The 24,173-nt window shown below is 44.2% G+C and overlaps 1 protein-coding gene across 3 annotated transcripts in view; it reads left to right on the forward strand.

Moving 5' to 3' along the window:
* The first annotated feature begins 1,959 nt into the window (after positions 1-1,959).
* wapla (WAPL cohesin release factor a) overlaps positions 1,960-24,173 on the forward strand; it is a 31,609-nt gene continuing 9,395 nt past the window's right edge. For 2 of the 3 annotated variants that reach the window (XM_083695900.1, XM_083695899.1), the window contains exons 1-12: positions 1,960-2,220; positions 2,610-2,978; positions 5,740-6,445; positions 6,860-7,179; positions 7,600-7,721; positions 15,818-15,913; positions 16,999-17,160; positions 17,845-17,981; positions 18,380-18,491; positions 19,063-19,293; positions 19,520-19,631; positions 23,352-23,449. In XM_083695900.1, coding sequence (XP_083552026.1) covers positions 2,633-2,978; positions 5,740-6,445; positions 6,860-7,179; positions 7,600-7,721; positions 15,818-15,913; positions 16,999-17,160; positions 17,845-17,981; positions 18,380-18,491; positions 19,063-19,293; positions 19,520-19,631; positions 23,352-23,449 — 2,442 coding nt within the window. In that variant the 5' untranslated portion in view covers positions 1,960-2,220; positions 2,610-2,632. The remainder of the gene's footprint in view (positions 2,221-2,609; positions 2,979-5,739; positions 6,446-6,859; positions 7,180-7,599; positions 7,722-15,817; positions 15,914-16,998; positions 17,161-17,844; positions 17,982-18,379; positions 18,492-19,062; positions 19,294-19,519; positions 19,632-23,351; positions 23,450-24,173) is intronic. The other variant, XM_083695901.1, reaches the window with a different exon arrangement.

Consider the following 24,173-nt stretch of genomic DNA (forward strand, 5'->3'; position numbering starts at 1 on the left):
TTGTAGTTTAGCTTAAAACTGAGGACCGGCCTTCGGCTCCTCAGAGATCCTTCCTACTTTGCTCTATGCTGTATCTCTCCTTTGTGCGGAAATTGTATTAAATCATTAAAAGACAACAATGATCTGATCTCACCTCTTGACTCCACACATCACACCTGAATCCAAGAATTACTAACAGAACATGTGGCTAATGTTGTGCCACTGGGAATACACTTAACAGTATGATGAAAGCAAGTCAAACTCTTGAAATTCCTCATACTGAAATCCGTCATTATTATTACTAGGCTTGCTTCAGCAAGTCCAACTATTGTTTTTCTACATACTTATAATCTATCATACATAATTATTATCTACAGTGCCATGCGTAATTAATGAGATGGTGAAGCATTTTTTCTGTTTTGGCTCTGTACTCCAGAAGTTAGAATTTGAAATCAAACAATTACTATGAGGTTAAAGTAGGTATCTTTCAGAATTGATTTGATGGTATTTGTGAACATATTAGTTTCACCATTTAGAAATGACAACACTTTTATACATAGTCCCCCTATTTCAGGGCACTATGAGTAATGTGACAGATTAATATAATGTACAAATTAATCACTCACGTTTAGTATTTGGTCGACAACGCTTTACATGCAATAACTGCCTTTCGTCTGCAACTCATTGACCCCACCAGACACTGGGTATCTTCTCTGGTGATGGTCTGCCAGGCCTGTACTGCAGCCATCTTCAGTTGTTGTTTGTGTCTAAAATCTTATCATCAGGAAATGAAATGGATGTTCAATTGGATTTTTAAACATGGTCTGTAAATATTTCTTGAAAATACCCTAGTACTTTTTTAGACATCACTTCTGTGTCAAGTAGGCTAATAATGCCTGTGTAGCCATAATGTTTATATATGTGTCTGTTTCACAATACGTCTGGTCATGTTACAGTTAGAATATGGATAGACTTAAGTTCTATTATATACTCATACATGATGTGTGTAAACCAACAAACATATACCTGCGTTGGGGTCCAGAAAAAGGAGGAGAAAGTTCAAGAGTTTTGGGTGGTCAAATATTGAGGCTTTTATTAAACAGAATCGATTCTGGAGTCAAACCCTCCTCGGATGCAGCTGGAAGGCATAACTACATTTTTCAGAGCAGAACACACTGTTTTATCGACTTGGTGCAAACCATCTGTTGTTTTGGGTGATAGGCAATGAATTTATAACAGGGTAGGTGAATGTTTAGATGAAACAAGACCATGATTGGAGACATTTGGGGACTCATGACCCAGAGAAATGTTTATAGGAGACCCAAGGCACAATCAAAGGGGTTCAAATGTGTTCTTAACACCTGCATCAGTGTTTCATCTTCAGCCTTTTGCCTTCAGACCTATTCAATAGAACACTGACCTGCATATTATTTTGTATGCAGCCTGACCTCTATGGGTTTGTATTATCACTCTGAAGAGTATGAATTAGGATTTTTGAGAGAAGCTTTGAACCTAAGCAACCTTCCCAGTGGTGAATATGTTGTTGTTTGTTTGAAGTAGAGTAGACTAACATACAGCACTATAGCAGGTATCAAAGCTGTGATGGAAACCCTTGTTAGTGCATAGGTGAAGTTATGGGTGGTGGTGCTCATTTAGCCATAACTTCTAACTAAAAACGTAGTTTTTGGTCATTAATTAGTTGACATTTTGATTCCGAAAGTATTGTCATATACAATCTCTGGTCTTATTATTCAAACATGCTGAAATCCAATGATCTAGGGTGAAGTATGTCAACCCTACACTGGGGGCAGAAGACTTGTGCATTAAAACTGTACTACGGACTGTGCTGAAATCGTTCCTACCCAATCACACACAAGTTTACTGCCCCACCGCGTCGGTGATCACCAGAAAACATTCCATTCCCTGATTGGCCATTTGCAGTCTTGTTACGATCTGTCTTAGCAGCGAAGGAAGAGAGCAATGGGAAGTGTTGATGGCAGTCATTAGCACTACAAAATAAATGAAGTCAGGAATTTTGAAATAATTTTAAACAGTATTGCCTTCATATCTTACTCTGTAACATTAGTTTTCCCTCCTTAGCGTCACTCATAACTCTTTACTGGTTTCGGAATTGCAATTTACGTAGTTGAACGGAGTTACGCGCTTATTTTGTGCAAGATTCCACCGGAGACGAGGCCCAACCGGGTACACTGAAGAAGCGGTCCCTCGGAGTTGAGCGAGGTAACCAGCCATAGCTAGCTAGCTATGTTTTCGGTGTTTCAGCTATCTCCCATATGTTGCTTTTGTGTTAGCCAAATATCTTGACACCTTTCCTTGTGTGGGGTGTGCACGTATCAAATTCCTACAATTGATGAAAAGTGATTGCATGGCCAAATAAAGAGTCGTCGTCTTCTTCTTCTTCTTCGTCTTCTTCTTCGTCCATGCACGAAGTAGCTAGCTAGCAGCAGCTCAAATGTAAACAACGCAGCCATAGCTGTCAGTGTCACAGGCCGCTAAACGCTAGCACTAATCTGTGTTGTGAGAAAGGCATCACTATTGATGAGCGAAATGTGTTTTGCGTTCCTGAAAATAACGTCACCTATTTGTGTTGTCCTCTGTTATCCCCACAGAGAATATGTAACATACATCAACTATGACATCTAGATTTGGTAAAACCTATAGTCGCAAAGGAGGGGAGGCCAACTCCAAATTTGACGAGGTCTTTTCCAATAAAAAGGCCACTATAAGCACTAAATGGGGGGAGACCACATACAAGGCCCGACTGGGCTCCAAGCGTCCCACCCTGAAGCCTGAGGTTCTTGAGTTACCCAAGAGGCCAAGGATTGAGGATGATGACAGTTCAGAGGACCCATTCGGTTTCGACAGTGGTGATGAGTCCAAACCTGTCACCTCACATAGTGTGCCCCAATCTAAACCTGCAGAGGATGATGCCATGGCCCCAGTGGATTGCAGTGGGAACTCAAGCATCACATCAGCAGGTAAGAAATAGCCTGAACGCCAAATGATTCCACAGGTAAAAGTTGGATACGGCAGCCATGGGTGGGCTCAAGCAAGGCAGTCCTTGCTGCTATTTTATGGTGGGAAGATATATGATGTGTGATGATAGTGATGATGATGATGATGGTTATTTCTGGAGCTGATAAATTAAGAGCCCCCTTGTGGGCTTTTTAGCCTCTGCTGGATGAGAGCTTCAATGTCAGCTTATCTCTTTTCTCCCTGGCAGTCTGCTAAAGATAAATCAAGCTGTACAGCGCAAGCATCATTCCGACAAGCTTTTCGACAAGTTTCATTTGAATGCAGATGAGTCACAGTTTGCCCCTGTAAGATCGGACACTGTTATAGTTTTCTTTCCCTTAAAAAATGTTTAACCTACTAAGGTCCAACACTTTGGATGAATATAATCATGGCCATAGAATTGCCTTTCCTCTTCCCTCACCACCCTGGCTCCCCTGAAAACCCGTTCAGTCTCATTCATTCACACTGCTCCCTGGTTCACCCCTGAACTTCGCCAGCTCAAAACCACTGGCCGTCGACTGGAGCGACTCTACAAAAAGACTGGACTCACTGTACACAGCCAAATGTACTCAGACCACCTCCATCACTACAAGAATGCCCTCACCACTGCCAAATCCTCATACTATTCCAACCTCATCAACACTGGTTCAGGTAACAACAGAGTCCTCTTCTCAACAGTAAGTCACTTATTTCAGCCTCCTAAAACCCTCCCTCCAGACATTTCCACCAATCAGTGCACTGCCTTTCTGGACTTCTTCAGCTCTAAGATCAACACTATTCACCAACAACTGGCCTCATCTTGCACCTCAAACGATCCGCCCTGGATGATCACCACTGGCCAACCTTTCATCAGCTCCCTCTCTGACTTCACCCCAGTATCAGAACACACCGTCACAGAACTCATCCACAAAGCCAAATCCACCACCTGTCAGCTCGACCCTCTTCCCACCTCCCTTGTCAAAGCATGTCTGCCGTCCATCTCCCCCATGATCACCAACATAATTAACTCATCCCTCTCTACTGGTACTGTACCCCCCACTCTCAAACTGGCTGCCATTACACCCATCCTAAAAAAACCCGGTGCTGACCCAGCCGACCTCAACCATTATCGGCCCATCTCCAACCTCCCCTTCATCTCCAAAACACTTGAAAGGGTGGTCGCCGCACAACTACAGTCCCACCTTGACACAAACAATCTCCACGACCCCTTCCAATCTGGCTTCCGTCCAAAACATAGCACTGAAACAGCCCTAGTCAAAATCACCAACGACCTCCTCCGTGCAGCTGACTCCGGACTACTCACCATTCTCATCCTCCTCGATCTATACCAGATACCATCTCCCACCCTCTGCTCCTGGACCGCCTGGCTGGCATTGGGATCACTGGTGCTGCACTGTCCTGGTTCACGTCATACCTCACTGACCGCCAACAATTCGTTCAGCTAAGCAACCACAAGTCTGGGTGTTCGGGTGTTTCATTGGGTGTCCCCCAGGGGTCAGTCTTGGGTCCACTCCTGTTCACCATTTACCTCCTCCCCCTGGGCACACTCCTCCGTCACCATGGGGTCCATTTTCACTGCTACACTGATGACACACAGGTCTACATCTCTTCCAAACCCACTGCCGCCATCCCTCCCACTTCCCTCATCACCTGCCTGGAAGACATTCAGAGCTGGATGAGCAGGAACTTCCTGAAACTTAACGGTGACAAAACTGAGGCACTGCTCATCGGCTCCAAATCCACCCTCACCAAATCACAACACACCCCAGCTCCACCCATCATCATCGATGGATCCCCCGTACCCTTCTCCCCCCAAGTCAAGAGCCTCGGTGTCATCTTGGACAACACCTTGTCATTTACTTCCCATATTCAGAACATCACCCGGACTGCATTCTTCCACCTCCGCAACATCTCCAGACTCCGCCCATCACTGACCCAATCCAGCACTGAAATCCTGGTCAACTCACTTGTCACACCACGCATTGACTACTGTAATGCCCTCCTTACCGGACTCCCCACCAAACTCATCAACAGACTGCAGATCATTCAGAACTCGGCCGCCCGGATCATCACCCGCACTAAATCATCTGACCACATCACCCCTGTCCTCATCCAACTTCACTGGCTCCCGGTACATTACCGCATCCAGTACAAAAACCTTCTCCTCACCTACAAATCCCTCCACAATCTAGCCCCCACTTACCTCCGTGACCTCCTCCATGAATACACTCCCTCCCGCTCCCTTCGCTCAACCTCTGCTGGACTGCTAACCATCCCCACGTCATGCTTCAGCACCATGGGTGCCCGAGCCTTCAGCTGCTCAGCACCCAAGCTCTGGAATTCTCTCCCCCCACACATAAGACAGTCCGACTCCATCACAACATTCAAGTCCCAACTCAAAACCCACCTGTTCAAACTGGCATACTTTCTATAAATTGGACACTCTGCACTTGTTTTTATCTAAATGTGTTGTTTGTTTTGTTTTTAATGATTGATGTCATGCTTTTGCTTTTACTTCTCTTCTGTAAGGTGACCTTGGGTGACCTGAAAGGCGCCTCCAAATAAAATGCATTATTATTATTATTATGGTTTGTAGGACTTGTAGGGTGGCTGCAGAATTTGGGTTCTATTTGTACTTGTTTTAATATTTCTTTTTACATTTATATGCCTGTGTCAAACTGGTTGACCTATTTTTATTTTTTTGTAATTCTCATTTACTCACAGGCAAACAAATGTCTAATGAAGGCGCAGAAAATAACAGCCAGTCCTGGAACAGAAACGTATCAGAGAGTAACCAGAGGGCTAATGCCCAGTCCATGGTTTCAAAGACGGTCCCCATGGACACCTCAGATGATTGGAACTCAGTGGGGATCCAGAGGTCTCTTTCTTCTTTCCCTTCTATAGACACCTTTCAGGGTACAGAGTCAACAGACACACCACCAGGGGCGAGCGGGGACTCTCAGTCATCAACTTCCCAGGATGGTCTCTCCTCCGATGGAATAAGAAATGCTGACCAGGAGACCTCAACTGAGCCTGCTGCTGACGACATCCCCCCTTCCCCCTTTCTCCTCAGGGCCTCCAACTGTAGGACGTACCACCGGCCCAACCGCTCCAACAAGTCCTCAGACAATGCCGTAGCTAGTGACAGCAAGCCGGCTGTCTCCGACACGGCACTGAAGCCCAACAACGTGTCCACTGCCAGCGGTAGCGGTAGCACTAATGCTAGTAAAGAGGCCAAACTGGCTGGCAGGGGCAGGGTTCGGGATTACACGGTGCTGCACCCATCCTGTTTGTCGGTGTGTAACGTCACCATCCAGGACTCTATAGAACGCAGCATAGACGAGCTGACGACCAGCATGGCCCCTGCTGACCTGGGGGAGGCCAGCAGGCTGAGAAAGAAGACAGACATACTCCCAACTAAACCCACCAGGTAAACTCCACCCTTCAGGTAAACTCCACCAACTGTGTATACTCTGGAATTTTCCTGGACAGAGATTAAGCCTAGTCCTGGACTAAATCATACTTCCAATGGAGATTCTTCATGCAAAATGCTTTTTAGTCTAGGACTAAGCATAATCTAGGTCTGGTAAACCAGCCGTCTGTGCCAGTCTCCGTATGCATGGACTGCATGTCATTGTGCAATAACCCTTTCCCCATTTGTGATAGAGGTCTAGGTCTGTATAGGCAGACTCACTTAGCCTTCCATAATAGTTTTCCATACAATGTTTACAAAACATTTTCACTGAACCTAGCATTGTGCATACATGGTCTTGATGAAGCGCCTCCTCTGTATTGCTGTCTTCCTGTGTCTACTGTGGCTGTAAACAATTCTGTTAACCAACAGATTTAGACCCACACAGAGTAAGACCAAGAAGGAGACCAAGCTGGAGTTCTTTGGCTTCGAGGATAAGGAGGGCCAGGAGGGGGAGGGGGGGGCAGACCCAGCGGCCGGCAGCAGCAGCTACAAGATTAAGTACTTTGGCTTTGATGATGTCAGCGAAAGCGACAGTGACGAGGAGGAGGGCTCCCAGGCTGCTGAGAAGAAGAAGGCCAAGAAGGCTATGGTGGCTGCAGCAGCAGCGGCAGTCATGACGGGCATGTCTGCCAGTGTGAACAGTCCCCAGCCTAGTGATTCTCAGGACAGTCAGAGCAGCAGCAATACTGGTGAGAGAGACATGGATACAGACAGTTTGTTTATTTATTAGGATATCTTTTAGCCTACAATCAGGCTTATCTTTCTACCTAGTACTTACTCCCAACAGTAGCAACAGGCATATGCTAACTGACGAAAATGTGAACATTTATTATTTACAAAAATATATATATATTAGCCTACTGGCATTACGACTGCCAATGGCCCCTGGTGTGAGCATTGATTACATTGTCTTATGATGACTGTTAGATAGATGATTCACTTACTTAAACAAATGTATTGTTGTACGTCGCTTTGGATACAGGCGTCTGCTAAATGCCATAAATGTAAAATGTAAATGTAATCTACAGTCATTACATCAGTTTGTACGTGATTCAGTTATATTGAGTTCACTGTGATCATTGTCCTGCCCCCTCCTCCTCCCATCTCAGATATTCTGGAGTTCTCTGATGACTCAAGTCCTACTGGGTCTGAGGGACAGAGGGGGCAATTGGGAAAACAGGGAGACAAATCCAAGGAGATTGGCCGGAAGATCTTCAGTGGGCCGAAAAAGGTAAGTGTAGGAATTCACTTTTTCATTTGAAATAAACAATGTGAGACAGACACCAGTGTTACATCAATTGGGATAAATCAAATGAATAATTTATTATCGTTCAATCAATACTCAAATGATGTCCAAGTAAGAATACAACAGAAATAATCAACAGAAAGAAAAACTTGCAAGGAGAGAGCAAGAACATACTCCAGGTGAAATACTGGAAGCCACAGCTCCCAAAGATTTGTTTTATAATTTGTTTTATACTGAAAAGACCTTCTAAAACACGTGCATGGAGAGGACAGATAACTTAGTCCCGTGACACTTGTATCTCACCCCGAACCAGCGAGGCGGGACTAAAACTACAGTAGGCTGACGTTAAGGTGATTCTCATAAACCAACCTTTGACCATGCCAGTGCTGATTTTTAAATAAAAACCATGATGTTACTATAAAATTGTAACATAATTAATTTCAATGATCATCTAATGCTCTTTAAATACATAAACACTAAACATATTTAAATAAAACTCAATGCATGTTCTTACCCTTGTTAAACCTGTCTTATAAATTAATTTCCATATATACATATATTTTAATATCATCCATGACCACCAGGATGTAGGCATATCCCCCACTGTTTGTTGTGATGGGTTCCGGTGTAGTCAATCTGTAGTGATTCCCTAGGGGGTCCTTGTGGTCTTTCTCCATGTCCTATGCCAAGGTGTCAGGCATCTCTTTGTGTACATCTGGCATTCTTGTCTTATTTTGGGCCACAGTAGGTCTGTTTTAGTTGGTGCCACATGGCGTCCGCCCCCATATGTGTGGAGCCATGGCATTGATATACACTCACTAAGCACTTTATTAGGATAATACACTACTAATACTGGGTAGGGCCTCTCTTTGCTCTCAAAACAGCCTCAATTCTTCGTGGCATTGATTCCACAAGATGTTGGAAACATTCCTTTGAGATTCTGGTCCATGATGACATGATTGTGTCACGGAATTACTGCAGTTTTTTCAGGTGCACTTTCAAGCTACCACATCCCAAAGGTGTTCTATTGGATTCAGATGCGGTGACTGGGAAGGCCACTGAAGAACTCTGAACTCATTGTCATGTTCATGAAACCAGTTTGAGACGACTTGCTTTGTGACATGGTGCATTATCATGCTGGAAGTAGCCATTAGAAGATGGGTAAATTATGGCCATGAAGGGATGCACATGGTCAGCAACAATACTCAAATAGGCTGTGGCATTCAAGAGATGATGGATTGGTATTAACGGGCCCAAAGTGTGCCAAGAAAACATTCCCCACACCATTACACCATCTCCACCATGAGAAGGTGTACAGGTGTTCCGTGCTCGGTGAGTGTATGAGTCCCCTTTGCATGTGTGTTGGTGTTATGGTCAAATTACCTTTTTTCCATCCGCTTGGGGGGGTCATCATCCTCTTTTGTGTTTGCCACTAGAATTTGCTGGCACTCTCTGGCGGCCTTCTTGGCTTCTTCAGTGATGAAACGGAAATGTCTACTGTGTGCTTGTTGGCTTCTCCCCACATTGTATAGGCTTCAGTCTTGTCTTTGATGTATACTTATAGAGGTGTGGACGTGGATGTGTTACTGCTTCCACTTGGCCCCAACTGTAGTTTCCCAATCCCAATTTGCCTTGCACGGGGAGAGCGATCTGTTTAACTAGGGCATGTGTCACCTTCCCTTCATATTCAAAGATATATGCTGCCTTGTCTGGTGTAGGGTCTGAGTGTAGGAGGGTGATTTTCTTCTATGGTTATGTCTTGGATCAGTAGTCGTAGTACTGGGGCGGAAGGTCCGAAAGTAGAGAATATACTTTGTGGGGTAAGTCCCACTATTCAGGGATATCAACTATTTGTCCTAATACTTGGGATTCAGATAAACCTAATTGGTATGATCTGTTACCTTCTGTACATCTTTGGTAAACTCATCCGTCCGTACCCTCGCGTCCGGAGTAATCAGGGTCAGGCACCTAGTGCAAGACCGGTCCATACCGTTCAGAATCTTCAGTGTGAGATTCAGGTCAATCTGGTGCCCTGTTGTGGTCGAGTATTCTTTAGGGTCTCGGAGAAGTCTTTCAAATCTACTTAGTTGACACTCTATGGCCTTTCTTCAGTTCTTGAAAGGTTGGTCAGAGGTGATGGTGAGGCGTTGGGAGGCTGGGGTTATCATAACCCAATATCCAGCCTCCACCTCTACTTCTGGTGGTCTTTTTTTTAAATCAATTTTGAAATGAGAAAATAGAATTTAATTTCTGTCCGAGAGCACTGCTTGCATAATTTCTAGTCCCTTTTTTTCACCTGCCCCAACTCTCCCCTAATTGGAGGACATGAAAAGAAAAATATAATTATAGGTATAAAACTTGATGATTGTTCAGTGCCCCATATGGTGAGCATTCTTTTGCTTGCAATAACAATGTTTTAATATGAGGCATATTATATTTTATATTACAAACTAAATCCTTACCTTCTCCTTTACCAATTTTCCTCTTCCAATTTTGTGGCAAGGCTGCAATTAGTTGATCCTTCATAATATCATTGATGAAAATTATTCTGTTGTGAAACATTTTTTCCAATAAGTATATTTGAGTTTAACCAGATTATTTGTTGTAATATTTTATCTGACTGTTCTCTGGAGGATAAACTTGAAATTGTAACCAGTTTTGTATGGATTGTTTTAAGAAGGGTTATACTTGGTACAGTATTTAATTGTACTGGAAATGAGATGTTTAATCTGTATAAAGGCAAAACAAAACAAACATATGCATAGGTCTAGTTGCTGAGAACCCATAAATAGGATATAACCAACCATTTAGACTGTGAAGAAACATCAACAATTAAACATACTCACTGAGTACTTTATTAGGAACACCTGTACACCTCATTCCTGCAATTATCTAATCAGCAATTATGTGGCAGCAGCGCAGTGCATAAAATCCTGCAGATGTGGGCCAGCAGCTTCAGGTAATGTTCACATCAACCATCAGGATAGGGAAAAAATGTGATCTCAGTGATTTTGACCATGACATGATTGTTGGAGCCAGACAGGCTGGTTTGAGTATTTCTAAAACTGCTGATATATGCTATTTAGCACTTTTATCCAAAGCGACTTACATTGCAGAGAGTGCATACATCTCAGTATATACACTCACCGGCCACTTTATTAGGTACACCTTGCTAATACCGGGTTGGACCCCCTTTTGCCTTCAGAACTGCCTTAATTCTTTGTGGCATAGATTCAACAAGGTGCTGGAAACATTCCTCAGAGATTTTGGTCCATATTGACATGATAGCATCATGCAGTTGCTGCAGATTTGTTGGCTGCACATCCATGATGCGAATCTCCCGTTCCACGACATCCCAAAGGTGCTGTATTGGATTGAGATCTGGTGACTGTGGAGGCCATTGGAGTACAGTGAACTTATTGTCATGTTCAAGAAACCAGTTTGAGATGATTTGAGCTTTGTGACATGGCGCATTATCCTGCTGGAAGTAGCCATCAGAAGATGGGTACACTGTGGTCATAAAGGGATGGACATGGGCAGCAACAATACTCAGGTAGGCTTTGGTGTTTAAACAATGCTCAATTGGTACTAAGGGGCCCAAAGTGTGCCAAGAAAATATCACACCACCAACATTACACCACCGCCACCAGCCTGAACCGTTGATACAAGGCAGGATGGATCCATGCTTTCATGTTGTTTACGCCAAATTCTGAGCCTACCAACTGAATGTCGCAGCAGAAATCGAGACTCATCAGACCAGGCAACGTTTTTCCAATCTTCTATTGTCCAATTTTGGTGAGCCTGTGCAAATTGTAGCCGCAGTTTCCTGTTCTTAGCTGACAGGAGTGGCACCCGGTGTGGTCTGCTGCGGTAGCCCATCTGCTTCAAGGTTTGATGTGTTGTGCATTCAGAGATGCTCTTCTGCATACCTTGGTTGTAACGAGTCGTTATTTTATACTGTTGCCTTTCTATCGTCTCGTACCAGTCCGGCCATTCTCCTCTGACCTCTGGCATTCAACAAGGCATTTTCGCCAAGAGAACTGCCGCTCACTGGATATTTTCTCTTTTTCGGACCATTCTCTGTCAACCCTAGAGATGGTTGTGCGTGAAAATCCCAGTAGATCAGCAGTTTCTGAAATACTCAGACCAGCCCGTCTGGCACCAACAACCATGCCGCGTTCAAAGTCACTTAAATCACCTTTCTTCCCCATTCTGATGCTCGGTTTGAACTTCAGCAGGTTGTCTTGACCATGTCTACATGCCTAAATGCATTGATTTGCTGCCATGTGATTGGCTGATTAGATTTTTGCGTTAATGAGCAGTTGAACAGATGTACCTAATAAAGTGGCCGGTGAGTGTATGTATATATGGTATATGTGGTCCCAGCAGGTCCCAGACCGAATCAAACCCACCAAACCCACGCTGTTAGTGCCATGCTCTACCAACTGAGCCACAGAGGACCATCTCCTGGGATTTTCACGCACAACAGTCTGTAGAGTTTACTCAGAATGGTACAACAAAGAAAAAACATCCAGTGAGCGGCAGTTCTGCGGATTGAAACGCCTTGTTGATGAGAGAGGTCAACGGAGAATGGCCAGACTGGTTCGAGCTGACAGAAATGCTACGGTAACTCAGATAACCACTCTGTACAATTGTGGTGAGCAGAAAACATCTCAGAATGCACAATGTGTTGAACCTTGAGGCGGATGGGCTACAACAGCAGAAGGCTACATTGGGTTCCATTTCTGTCAGCCAAGAACAGAAAGCTGAGGCTGCAGTGGGCACAGGCTCAGCAAAACTGGACAGTTGAAGACTGGAACAATGTAGCCTGGTCTGATAAATCTCGATTTCTGCTGAAGCACACAGATGGTAGGGTCAGTATTTGGTGCCAACAGCATGAATCCATGGACCCAACCTGCCTTGTGTCAACAGTCCAAGCTGGTGGAGGTGGTGTTATGGGGTGGGGAATGTTTTCTTGGCACACTTTGGGCCCGTTAATACCAATCAATCATCACTTGAATGCCACACCCTATTTGAGTATTGTTGCTGACCATGTGCATCCCTATATGGCCACAATTTACCCATTTTCTCAGAAGTTTGAGTCGGCGTGTACTTCAGAGAGTGCATTCACACTTTTTTAGCTGAGCAAGAGCTATACAGGCAGAGAAATGCGAGTAGCCACACTCTTGATTTTTCAATCGGTTTTCACATATTTTGGCCGGGTGCTATTTATCAGGCCAAAACACTTTTTTATCATGATTTGTGTGTATAAAACTGCACACAACTCGTGACGAGAGTGTCATGAAATAATGTTGCCAAAATGGACCATACTGGCTATGCTCTATAAACCTATTGGAGAGTTAAATCAGCAAAATAACAGCATGACTCCTACTCAATTGGCTGTCAGTAAGTCACAAATAGGAGAAAGGTTATCAGTTTATCATTAAAGTTTGTGCAGACTATTTTGTGCACGGCCTCAAACTTCTGCTGCGGGGGGCCCTTCAACTGCTGGGCATGTGTGCAACTTAGAGTGAACAACATGTTGGAATGAACAATATGTTTTGTGTCATGTTCTGACACGGATCATTTGTTCCAATTCTGCCAGAAATTGGGCACATGTTGGCAAGTAGGGATGGGCATGATTAATCGACGATCGATTAATTGATCATTAGAATTTCGTCGATTACATTATTTTTTTAGTCGATGAAGCTAGGCTTCGCGTTGTGCCAAACAACTCCCCTTACCTGTTGTAAAATCAGCGAAACCCGCGGCCTCTTGGGGCTTATTGCTTAATTTTACCACACGGGGGCAATATTTGAAAAAAACGCCACAGGCCTACTCAGTTACCTGCGAGTTTCCGTGTATTTCAAAAGTAATCATGAAGAGGTCACGGCGAAGTGTGGTGTGGGACCATTTTGTTTTAAAAAATGACTTAGTTAACTGCAAACACTGCGAAGCTGTGTATAAGTATAACTCGGCCACGACTCAAATGATGTACCATTTGAACAACGCGCATCCGACCCTGGTTAGTGGCGGTGCATCCTCCTCTCAGTCTCAACCTAGCATCAACTCGGTGTTAGCACGAAGGAGCTGCGATGCACAACGAGCAGAGAAAATTACCCAAGGGATCTGCAAGTTCATTGAGATGGATATGCTGCCCTTAAGTATTGTTGAGGGAGAAGGTTTTCGAAAACTGATAAACTTATTGGAACCAGCATATCACATTCCGTCACGACGTACTATCACCAGACTGATAGAAACTCACTACGAAGAACGGAAGCAAGAGCTGTTAAAAGAATTAAGCACAGCTGAAAGAGTTGCTCTAACCACAGATTGCTGGACCGCTTTAACAGCTGAGAGCTACATCACCATCACCTGCCACTACATCAGTGATGGCTGGAAAATGAACTCAGCGGTCCTGCTCACAGAAAGCCTGCCAGGCCGGCATACAGCTGACCACCTCGCTGAGAAAATGAATGAAGCTGTAGAGCAATGGGGACTTGAAGACCGAGTTATTGCATGCGTTCATGACAACGCGGCCAATATTGTTGCTGCCAACAGTCCCACCAGAGTGAACTGGATTTCCGTTGCCTGCTTTGCACACACACTCCAGTTGGCCATAAATGACGGATTTGCAACTGTATCTATATCGGGTAATATCAGCGGCTAGTAAACTTGTTAGCCACTTAAATCACAGCACCGCAGCAACCAATGCACTGCAAAAGAAACAGGAGCAAATGGGCCTCGCAACTCACCGGCTTATCCAGTCCTGTAAAACACGGTGGAACTCCGTGTGCGAGATGTTTGATCGGCTGGTGGAGCAGCGGTGGGCTGTTGCTGCTGTGCTGTCGGACAGAACCGTGACTAAGCTTCAAGACGCCAGGATCCTGGAGTTGAAGGATGAGTACTGGCAGATGATGAAGGACACACAGCCTGTGCTGTCAGCACTTAAATGTGCCACCACGGTTATGTCTGCAGAGAAAGACGTCTCCATCTCGAACACTTATCCCGTTACCTTCGGCCTCATCAATATCCACCTCATGCGCAGTGAAGAAGACGGGGCCAGACTCACCGAATTCAAAGCAAAAGTGCGGTCTTCCCTCATCAAGCGAATGAAGGTAAGCTAAACTTTTTTATTTTAGTTTAAATGATTTCCATAATAAATAGCCAATTGGAGTAGGCCTAATTACATGCATAGCCTACTTGCCAAGTTAGCACGGAGGTACCTGTGCACCACGGCAACGTCGGTCCCCTCAGAGCGGGTGTTTTCGGCGGCTGGACTGACGGTCACCAGGCTGCGGTCGCATCTGACCCCAGAGCATGTTAACATGCTCATCTTTCTCAACAAAAATCAGTAGACTGGTGCTGAAGTTGTATGTGAGTTACTGGTTATTTTTTATAGAGCTTTGTTAATAAGCCTAATTCATTGTTGGGTAGGCTAATCTCCCTCTTTCTCGACTTGGTGCCTTTTTTGATAGTTTTGAGTTACATTTGGCAAAACCTGTCCGACCTAAGTATTATATATTTTTGGTTAAATTATTGTTTAACATGATTGTTTTTTTTTTAACATTATTATTATTTTGGAAAAAAAATGAGGGTCAGTTGTGTTTATAAGCACCGGCTTAGCTGCAGGCTCCGCTGCGAGAGCACAGCAGCGCGTATCTTCAATTGAACGGATCCGGTTTAACTGCCACAAGAGTTGTTCATCTTGTAATAAAGATCTCAATGAGGAAAACACGCTGTGTTTTTGTATTTTCATTGCATTTTGAATATAGCCTATAAATAGTGAATTTTAATATAAAAATATTAATGATTAATCGAAAATCGATCGTTAATTTTCCCGACGATCGACTAAGACAATTTAGTCGAATGCCCATCCCTATTGGCAAGCTACCTTTTGAAGTTATATTCTATACAAAGATGCCCACAGCTGGTTCTTAGTAGCAAACTGGCAGTGCCATAGTATATTGCAAGTATCAAATATGCCTTCACAATAAATTGATTCCACAGTGTTTAATCAGTAATTGTGTCAGACATTGTTTGGAATCTGCTCTCGTAACTGACTGAGTCTGTGGTTGCAGTCTCCTGCCAAAGCTGTATACAATGCCCGCCACTGGAACCAGCTCGAGCCTGAAGAAATGCCTGCACCACCCCTGGCCCGCTCCAAAACTGCTCCGGTGAGAAACCCCCATCTAACATACAGTGCCCTGCCTAAGTAATGTGACAGTGAAGCATTGTTTCTTCTTTTGGCTCTATACTCCAAATGTTTGGATTTGAAATCAAACAATTACTATGAGGTTAAAGTATAGATTCTGAGTTTTTATTTGATGTTATTAATGTACATATTGGTTTCACCATTTTGAAATGACAACACTTTTTTTACAGTCCCCCTATGTCAGGGCACGGAAGGTAATGGGACAGATTCATATAATGTCCAAATACTTTTTACATAATACATTTTGCTGCTGCTGTCAGCAGTTACATCATCAATTAAGACAAATTAGCCAGTTCTAATGGCAGTTGTATATGTCCAAACCATAACACCCCTCTACAATGAAAATCTTGGGCAGATCCTTTTTTCTCCAAACTTTCCTCTTGCAATACCTCAGGTACATATCATCATATTCATTTTATCTGTCCATAAGAGCTTTTCCAGACCTCCTTCCAGACGCTTTTTAGGTACTTTTTTAGCAAACTGTACCAGACCTGACCATCCTTTTTGAGAATAACTAGTAGTTTGCACCTTGCTGTGAAGCCTCTGTAGTTTGGCTGGTAACGTATTTTGCGGATGGTAGTCTGACACATTTACGCCTTCCTCCTGGAGAGTGTTCCTGATCCGTGGGACAGTTGTTTTGGTTTTTAATTATGTTGAGCATTCTACGGTCATCCACTGTTGAAGTCTTCCTTGGCTTACCAGCACGTTTGCGTTTGCTGAACTCACCAGTCTTTTAAAAAAAAAAAGAAAATGTTCCAAACTGTTGATTTTGGTAAGCCTATGGTTTTGGCTATGATTTTTCAGCCTTATAAAATCCAAACTTTGAGTATAGAGCCAAAAGAATAAAACATGCCTCACTGTCCTATTACTTACACAGGCCACTATATCTGTTGTAATATTTGTTATTTCATCCTCCTTTCATCTACAAACAATACATTTGAGACAATAGGTAAGAGCATCCGATGCAAGAGTCATGAGTGTCCTCAACTTTAAAAAAAAAAAAAAAAAAAAAAAAGTCTCACTTTTTCATTGAATCTGCTCCTTTAGGCTAGTTTATCAAGCGGAAGCAAGGACACCAACTCCCATAAAGACGATGGGCTGTTTAAAGCTCCTCCCCCACCACCCAAGGTCATCAAATCAGTGACCATCCCCACCCAGCCCTACCAGGACATTGTTACGGCACTCAAATGCAGGAAGGAACACAAGGAGGTGAGCGTTGGGAAATACAGTCAACCCAGGCAGGTTCTCAACAGCCAACATTTACAAAACCTTTCAACCTTAATTTTTGTCTCCTGCATGCCGAACTGTCGTTAGTCAATCCAAACACAGTGTAAACTGTCGCCATTAATTTGGAGCACAGTGTAAGCTTGTTGTCGTTCATTTGGATCACAGTATGGGTTTGTCTGAGCACAAGGGGCACAGTGTTTCATTAAGGTCTACCCGCAGTGTGGCTTGTGGCTAATTTGCATTTTGCCCATTGACCAGGCATTTAGCTACAGATCCCTCATGTTAAGAGGGCTGAACCAAAGCTATCTCTGTGCTCTGACTGTCTTGGCTTTAGATAACCTTTAGTGGCCTGCAGTGCCACATGCACCATTGCTTAGACACACACACACACACACACACACACATACACACACATACACACACACACACACATACATTGCTGATCAGGCTCTTACACTCACAGAGGTGTTATTGATGACTCTATTAGCCCAGTCAGCAAATGGAACTGATGGAGCGAAGCCGGTTTACACGCACAAGCAAAAGCACACAAGCACACACACACATACACACACACACACACACATACACACACACACACACACACACACACACACACACACACACACACACACACTAACTCAGTCTCCTTTTTCTACCTCCCTGCAGCTCTACACAGTTGTGCATAATGTGAAGCACTTCAATGACGTTGTAGAGTTTGGGGAGAACCAGGAGTTCACAGATGACTTTGAGTACTTGGAGACAGGTCTGAATAGCAACCAGCCACTCAACACGCGATGCCTTAGGTAAGAACTCAGTCAAGAACCCCCATCCCCACCTTGGGAAACCTCCTTGACTTAGCATTTTACCCTCATGGTTGGACCACTGGTTGTACCGCTGTATATTTTCTCATCTCAATTTTGAAAGCAATGACAACCTTCCACATTTGCTCTTTTGCCCTCTCATCATTTGTGTACTTAATGTTAGCTCACAATAAAGACGATATTGTCGAAGTTTACCAATCACTTAGCGGATTCTAAGCATCTCAATATAATACAGCAACCACCATCACATTGGGTTGATAGTCCAATAGTCCAAAGCACAGGTGCACATGTATACGAGAGAGAGCACTGTAGGAAAATGAATAAAGGACTAATATAATAACACTTAACCTCCTCTATTTGCATTCTTTCTCTCTGTCCAGTATAATCAGTCTGGCCACTAGGTGTGCCATGCCCAGTTTCAGGATGCACCTGAGGGCCAGAGGGAAGGTGGCTCAGGTCTTCAAGATGCTGAACGATTCCCCGCAGCACCCGGTAGGAGTCGCATCCATTCACACATCTACAACCAGAACCCACCCCACATAACAACTACAGCTGACACCCCAACATTACACTCTACAGTGGGCTTTACTGAACTTCCTTTAGCTTATTTGACCCTTCTGCTGATGCGTGACATTAGATGACCTGCAGATTTTACAAGCAGGTCATTTTACAGCCAGTTTGTGGCTGTAGTTTTGGAAAATCACTGAATTACTGGTAATTTCCTTCAGACCTTGTTTACTACATGATGTAGAACATTTCCGGTGTTACATATGTCGTCATTCGTATGGTGCTAGAGATGATGGATATGATGCTAACAAATTGTGAGGTGTCCTAACTCGCAATTGATCCTGTCTCCACTAGTCCAGGGTCTATTACATATGTCAGATACTTCAGAGTCTTTGAAGCGTGCTAGTTTTGGGAGTACTTTGCACTCAACTCTATTCCATTGGTTCCATTGTACCAAGTACAATAAAAGAAGCACAGCTCAACCTTAATTTCCAGACAAATCAAAAATATTGTTTGTGCTTAAAATAAATAACCACCATTCCTCTTCTCTGTGTAGAACCTGTCCCTGTGCACAGCCTCTCTGATGTACATTCTGAGCAGGGACAGGCTGAACATGGATCTGGACCGGGCTAGTCTGGAGCTGATGCTCCGCCTACTAGAGCTGGAGCAGGACCAATCGGCCCATGAGGACCAGCTCACGGCCAAAGAGATGAGCAAGGTCAAGGAGAAGATACGTAAGCTCTGCGAGACCGTCCACAACAAGCACCTGGACCTGGAGAACATCACGGTCAGTGTGATGGTGGTGATGAGGATGATAATAGATTACATTTATGAAGAGCTTTTTGAAGTTTGGAAAGTACTTTTCTATGGCAAGGATGACCCAAGCAGGCTCTGGTTGTTTCAGACTACTAAGCTACTCTTAAGCTATCTCATCAATTGATTAGAACTTTGAGCTGCCATTGTGAAGAAGTTCATTCTGAAGTATTCTCTTGTGTGTTTGGGTTCCACTCTAGACGGGGCACTTGGCCATGGAGACCCTGTTGTCTCTGACCTCTAAGAGGGCTGGGGACTGGTTCAAAGAGGAGCTGCGCTTACTTGGGGGTCTGGACCACATTGTAGACAAAGGTGTGTGCGTGTTTGTCAGTCAAGGTTTTCCCTTTCCGGAAAATGTACATTTACATTTATGGCATTTAGCAGACGCCTTTATCCAAAGCAACGTACAACAATACATTTGTTTAAGTAAATAAATCATCTATCCAACAGTCATCATAAGACAAAGTAATCAATGCTCACATTGATGCTCACAAAAGTATATTTTATTAGCAGGAGAGAACTTGTACAGGGGGGTAGCAGGGGAGAAGAGGTCTCGGGGTTAGGGTTAGTATAGAGGGGGTAGTGAGGGTGAAGCGGTCTTTAGGAGGGACTGTTAAGATGTTGCTTGAAGAGATGGGTTTTCAATCTACGGCGGAAGATCGGAAGTGACTCTGCAGTCCTGACCGTTGTGGGAAGCTCATTCCACCAGCGGGGCGCCAGGACAGTGAAAAGCCGTGACCGAGTAGCACGGCCACTGCATCCACATAGAGGCGGCAGTGCCAGGCGGGCAGCCGAGGTGGACGAGCGGAGTGATCTTGCAGGGGTTTGGGGGCTAACCATTGCTTTCAAGTAGGGAGGGGTTGTTCCCTTTGCCGCCTGGTAGGCAAGCACCACGGTCTTGAATTTGATGCGAGCTGCTACCGGGAGCCAGTGGAGGGTGCGTGACATGGGAGAATTTGGGGAGATTGAACACCAGACGAGCGGCAGCGTTCTGGATGAGCTGCAGAGGCCTGATGGAGGAGGCGGGGAGTCCGGCCGAGAGTGCATTGCAGTAGTGAAGGCGAGAGATTACAAGTGCTTGGACCAAAAGTTGTGCTGCTTCTCTGGTGAGGAATGCACGTATCCTTCTGATGTTGTAGAGGAAGAATCTACAGGAGCGTGCTGTCGTTGTGATGTTTGCCACACAGGATAAGCGGTTGTCAAGGATCACCCGAATGTTCTTGGCTGTATGGGAGGAGGTCACAGAGTTTTCTACTGTGATGGAGAAGTCCTGGAGAGGGCAGGCTTTCCCTGGGAGGAAGTGCAGCTCAGTCTTGTCAAGGTTGAGCTTTAGGTGGTGGTCTGACATCCTAGCAGAAATGTCTGCAAGACATGCCGAGACGCGTGTTGCCACCTGTGAGTCAGAAGGGGGGAAGGAGAGAAAGAGTTGAGTGTCATCTGCGTAGGTGTGGTAGGAGAAACCATGTGAAGAAATTACAGAGCCGAGAGATTTGGTATAGAGAGAGAACAGTAAAGGCCCAAGGACAGAGCCCTGGGGGACACCAGTGGTGAGGGGTTGTGGAGAGGACAACAATCCTCTCCACGTCACCTGGTAGGAGCGATCGGCCAGGTAGGATGCAAACGAGGAAAGTGCAGAACCAGAGATGCCCAATTCTGAGAGGGTGGAGAGAAGGATTGGGTGGTTTACTGTGTCAAATGCAGCAGACAGGTCCAGAAGAATGAGAACAGAGGAGAGGGAGGAAGCTTGAGCGGAGTGGAGAGCCTCTGTGACAGCGAGGAGAGCAGTTTCAGTAGAGTGCCCAACTTTAAAGTGAGGGTCAAGGAAGTTGTTTTGAAGGAGGTAGTTAGACAGTTGGTTAGAGACAGCACGTTCAAAGGTTTAGATAAGAAGGAGAGAAGGGATACCGGTCTGTAGTTATGGACAACAGACGGGTCAAGAGTTGGTTTCTTGAGAAGAGGCTTGACTCTGGCTGTCTTGAAGGCAGCTGGGACAGATCCTGTGGATAGAGAGGAATTGATTAAGGTCGTAAGGAACGGAAGGAGGTCTTTGGAGATGGATTGGAGAAAGGGGGAGGGGATAGGATCAAGGGGGCAGGTGGTTGCTCGCTTGGATGTGACCAGCTTTAGAACATCCTCAGAGAGGGGGGAGAAATCAGATAAACCAGAGACTGGGTGTTGCGCAGTGGGTTTGGGAGGAGAGGTAGCATTGTTGGTAAGAGGTAGAGGGAAGGAGCTACTAATGTCATCAACCTTCTTTTCAAAGTAGGTGACAAAGTCATTGGCAGACAGAGAGGAGGGAGAAGGAGGGTTGAGGAGTGAGGAAAATGTGGAAAAAAGTTTCCTTGGGTCAGAGACAGAGGATTGAATTTTGGAATGTGACCGATTAATTAATTAATTTACTGGATATCTGACAAATTTACCAGACATCCACATGCATGTCCACCCACGGTGCTCAGAATCCAAAACATCAGCCTAGAAAGTTGTAAGAAGTATAATTATATGTATGTATATATGTAAGTCAAACGATGTTCTTATACCAGCATGATATATTTGATTGAAAAGCAAAACATCTCAGCCTGCCCCTTACGTCTTCATGCCTGGACTCGATAAACAGCTCTGATCACAAAGGTGGCGCATATACAATTGTTAGTAGCCTATATCAAATAGCGAGAGAGAGAGAGAGCGCAACATAATGCGAGATGGAGATGGAAGAAGGTCACCGCATTTTGGCTATTTATCCCGATTCCTATTTCCCACAATGACAGAAGATGTCCCGCATTGTAACATCAAACATTTCAAAATCCGTCACATCATAATATTTCATTTTCATAGTCATGTTCACCATGCCATTCACGCCAACATTGTAGGTGAAAGTGTTCAGGTAACAATTTTATTTATCTGCTTTTTTTTTTTTTTTTATGGCCAAAAGCCGGCTTTTGTGTGTGTGTGTGTGTGTCAGAGTGCCAGAGTTTCATTTTTTTTCATTCTGTTGTTCTGTACTTGAGAGTTCATATCAGATCATATTCAGTAGGGCTGGCCCCATTTAGTCGCCTATTCGACTATTTGGTACACTTATCCATTCTGGAGACTGGGGATGGCACAGCCAATCATTCTAAGACATATGCCAGTACTGAAATTATATAAGGTTATACAGTGTCCTACATAAGTATTGGAAAGAGGAAGCATTTTTGTCTTCTTTTAGCTCTAAACTCCAACAATTTGCATTTGAAATCAAACAATTACTATGAAGCTAAAGTAGAGATTATTATCTTTAATTCTATGTTTTCTTTGGATTGGTTTCACCATTTTGAAATGACAACCCTTTTTATACATAGTCCCCCTATTTCTGGGAACCAGTAGTATTGGAAAATTGTCTTGACAGGTGTTTCTGGTTAGTCACGTGTGTTCCATTTGTGCAGGCATAAGGGAGCTGTTTAGTGTTGATTCTAGTCTTTACGTTTTCCTTTGGAATTTGCTATTGGTGTCTGTCAACATGAAGACCTAAAGAGTTGTCATAATCATATCAAAAACCATAGGCGAACAGTTTGGAACATCATCCAAACGAAGAAAAACACTGGTGAGCTCAGCAATCAAAAACGGCCTGGTAGGCCAGGGAAGACTTCTCCAGTGGATGACCGAGTAATGGTCACCATAATTAAGAAAAACCCCAAAACGACTGTCCCACAAATCAAGAACACTCTCCAGGAGATAGGCGTGAATGTGTCAGAGACTACCATCCGCAGAAGACTTCACCAACAGAACTACAAAGGCTACACTGCAAGATGTACTAGTTAGCAACAGAAACCGGACACCAACAGTTTGCTGAAAAATACCCAAAAGAGCCTGAAGAGTTCTGGAAAAGGGTCTTGTATCTCAGCCCGGGGCCATCATTGTCTAAATTCACCACCTTGTTTTGTCGGGGACAGCCCTAATATTCAGGCCTTGTCATGTTGTTGGCTGATAGTCATGAACTGTTAAACAAGCTGTCACAAGCTGTCGCATATGTCATGTGTTGGTCTGTCCCTCCTGCAGTGAAGGAATGTGTGCAAAACCTGAGCCAAGAGGATGACAAGGAGAACCTTGTGGCATCATTATGGGGGGCAGAGAGGTGTCTACGAGTGTTGGAGAGCGTAAGTACCATGTCAACGAATTGGTCACATGCTCATAGGTTTTTTAAAGGCTCTGCACAGTGACCTTGAATTCCATATGAAATCATTTCTGGGTAAAAGTTACAAGTTTACAATTACAATAAGGGATGCACCGATACCACTTTTTCATTGCTCAGTCCTGAGTATCGGCCGATACCGATTCCAGGCTGCATGCCTAACATGTTAGAAAATGTTAAATTAGGCTAACAGGCTACCAACTATCGACACAGAGAGTTAAGGAGTGTCTAAGGCACCACAGATCATTAGATCTGAAAAGCTAAATATTTTTTCTTACTGGACATTTTGTGCTGCTTTGGTGAAAGCCCCCGTTTTGTGTAGCCGACATGTGCATCCAAGATACAATATCCTTGTATTGCCACACAACTTCCAGGGTCTGAAATAAACCTTAATTGCCTTAATTGCGGGTAGGTCTACATTTTCCTTGTGGCGGCTAAATCTTGCAGTGATCACCTGCCACATTCCTCGTTTTTCAAAGATTGGAGCAAATCATTTTTTGGCATATAATAGTTGCTTTCATGTAGGCCTATGGCTTTCACTTCAACAGGCATAAACTACCAGAGAATTATTTTGGAATCGTGGCGATTCTAAATGCACAACAATGTTTTGGCTGAAGTCTAGTGAACGGTTGAATGTATAATTTTACATGTCGCATCACTCATAGGCTATATGTTAGGCTATATAGAAT

The sequence above is a fragment of the Argentina silus genome (assembly GCF_951799395.1).
Source record: "Argentina silus genome assembly, chromosome: X".
In the NCBI taxonomy this organism is placed as follows: domain Eukaryota; kingdom Metazoa; phylum Chordata; class Actinopteri; order Argentiniformes; family Argentinidae; genus Argentina; species Argentina silus.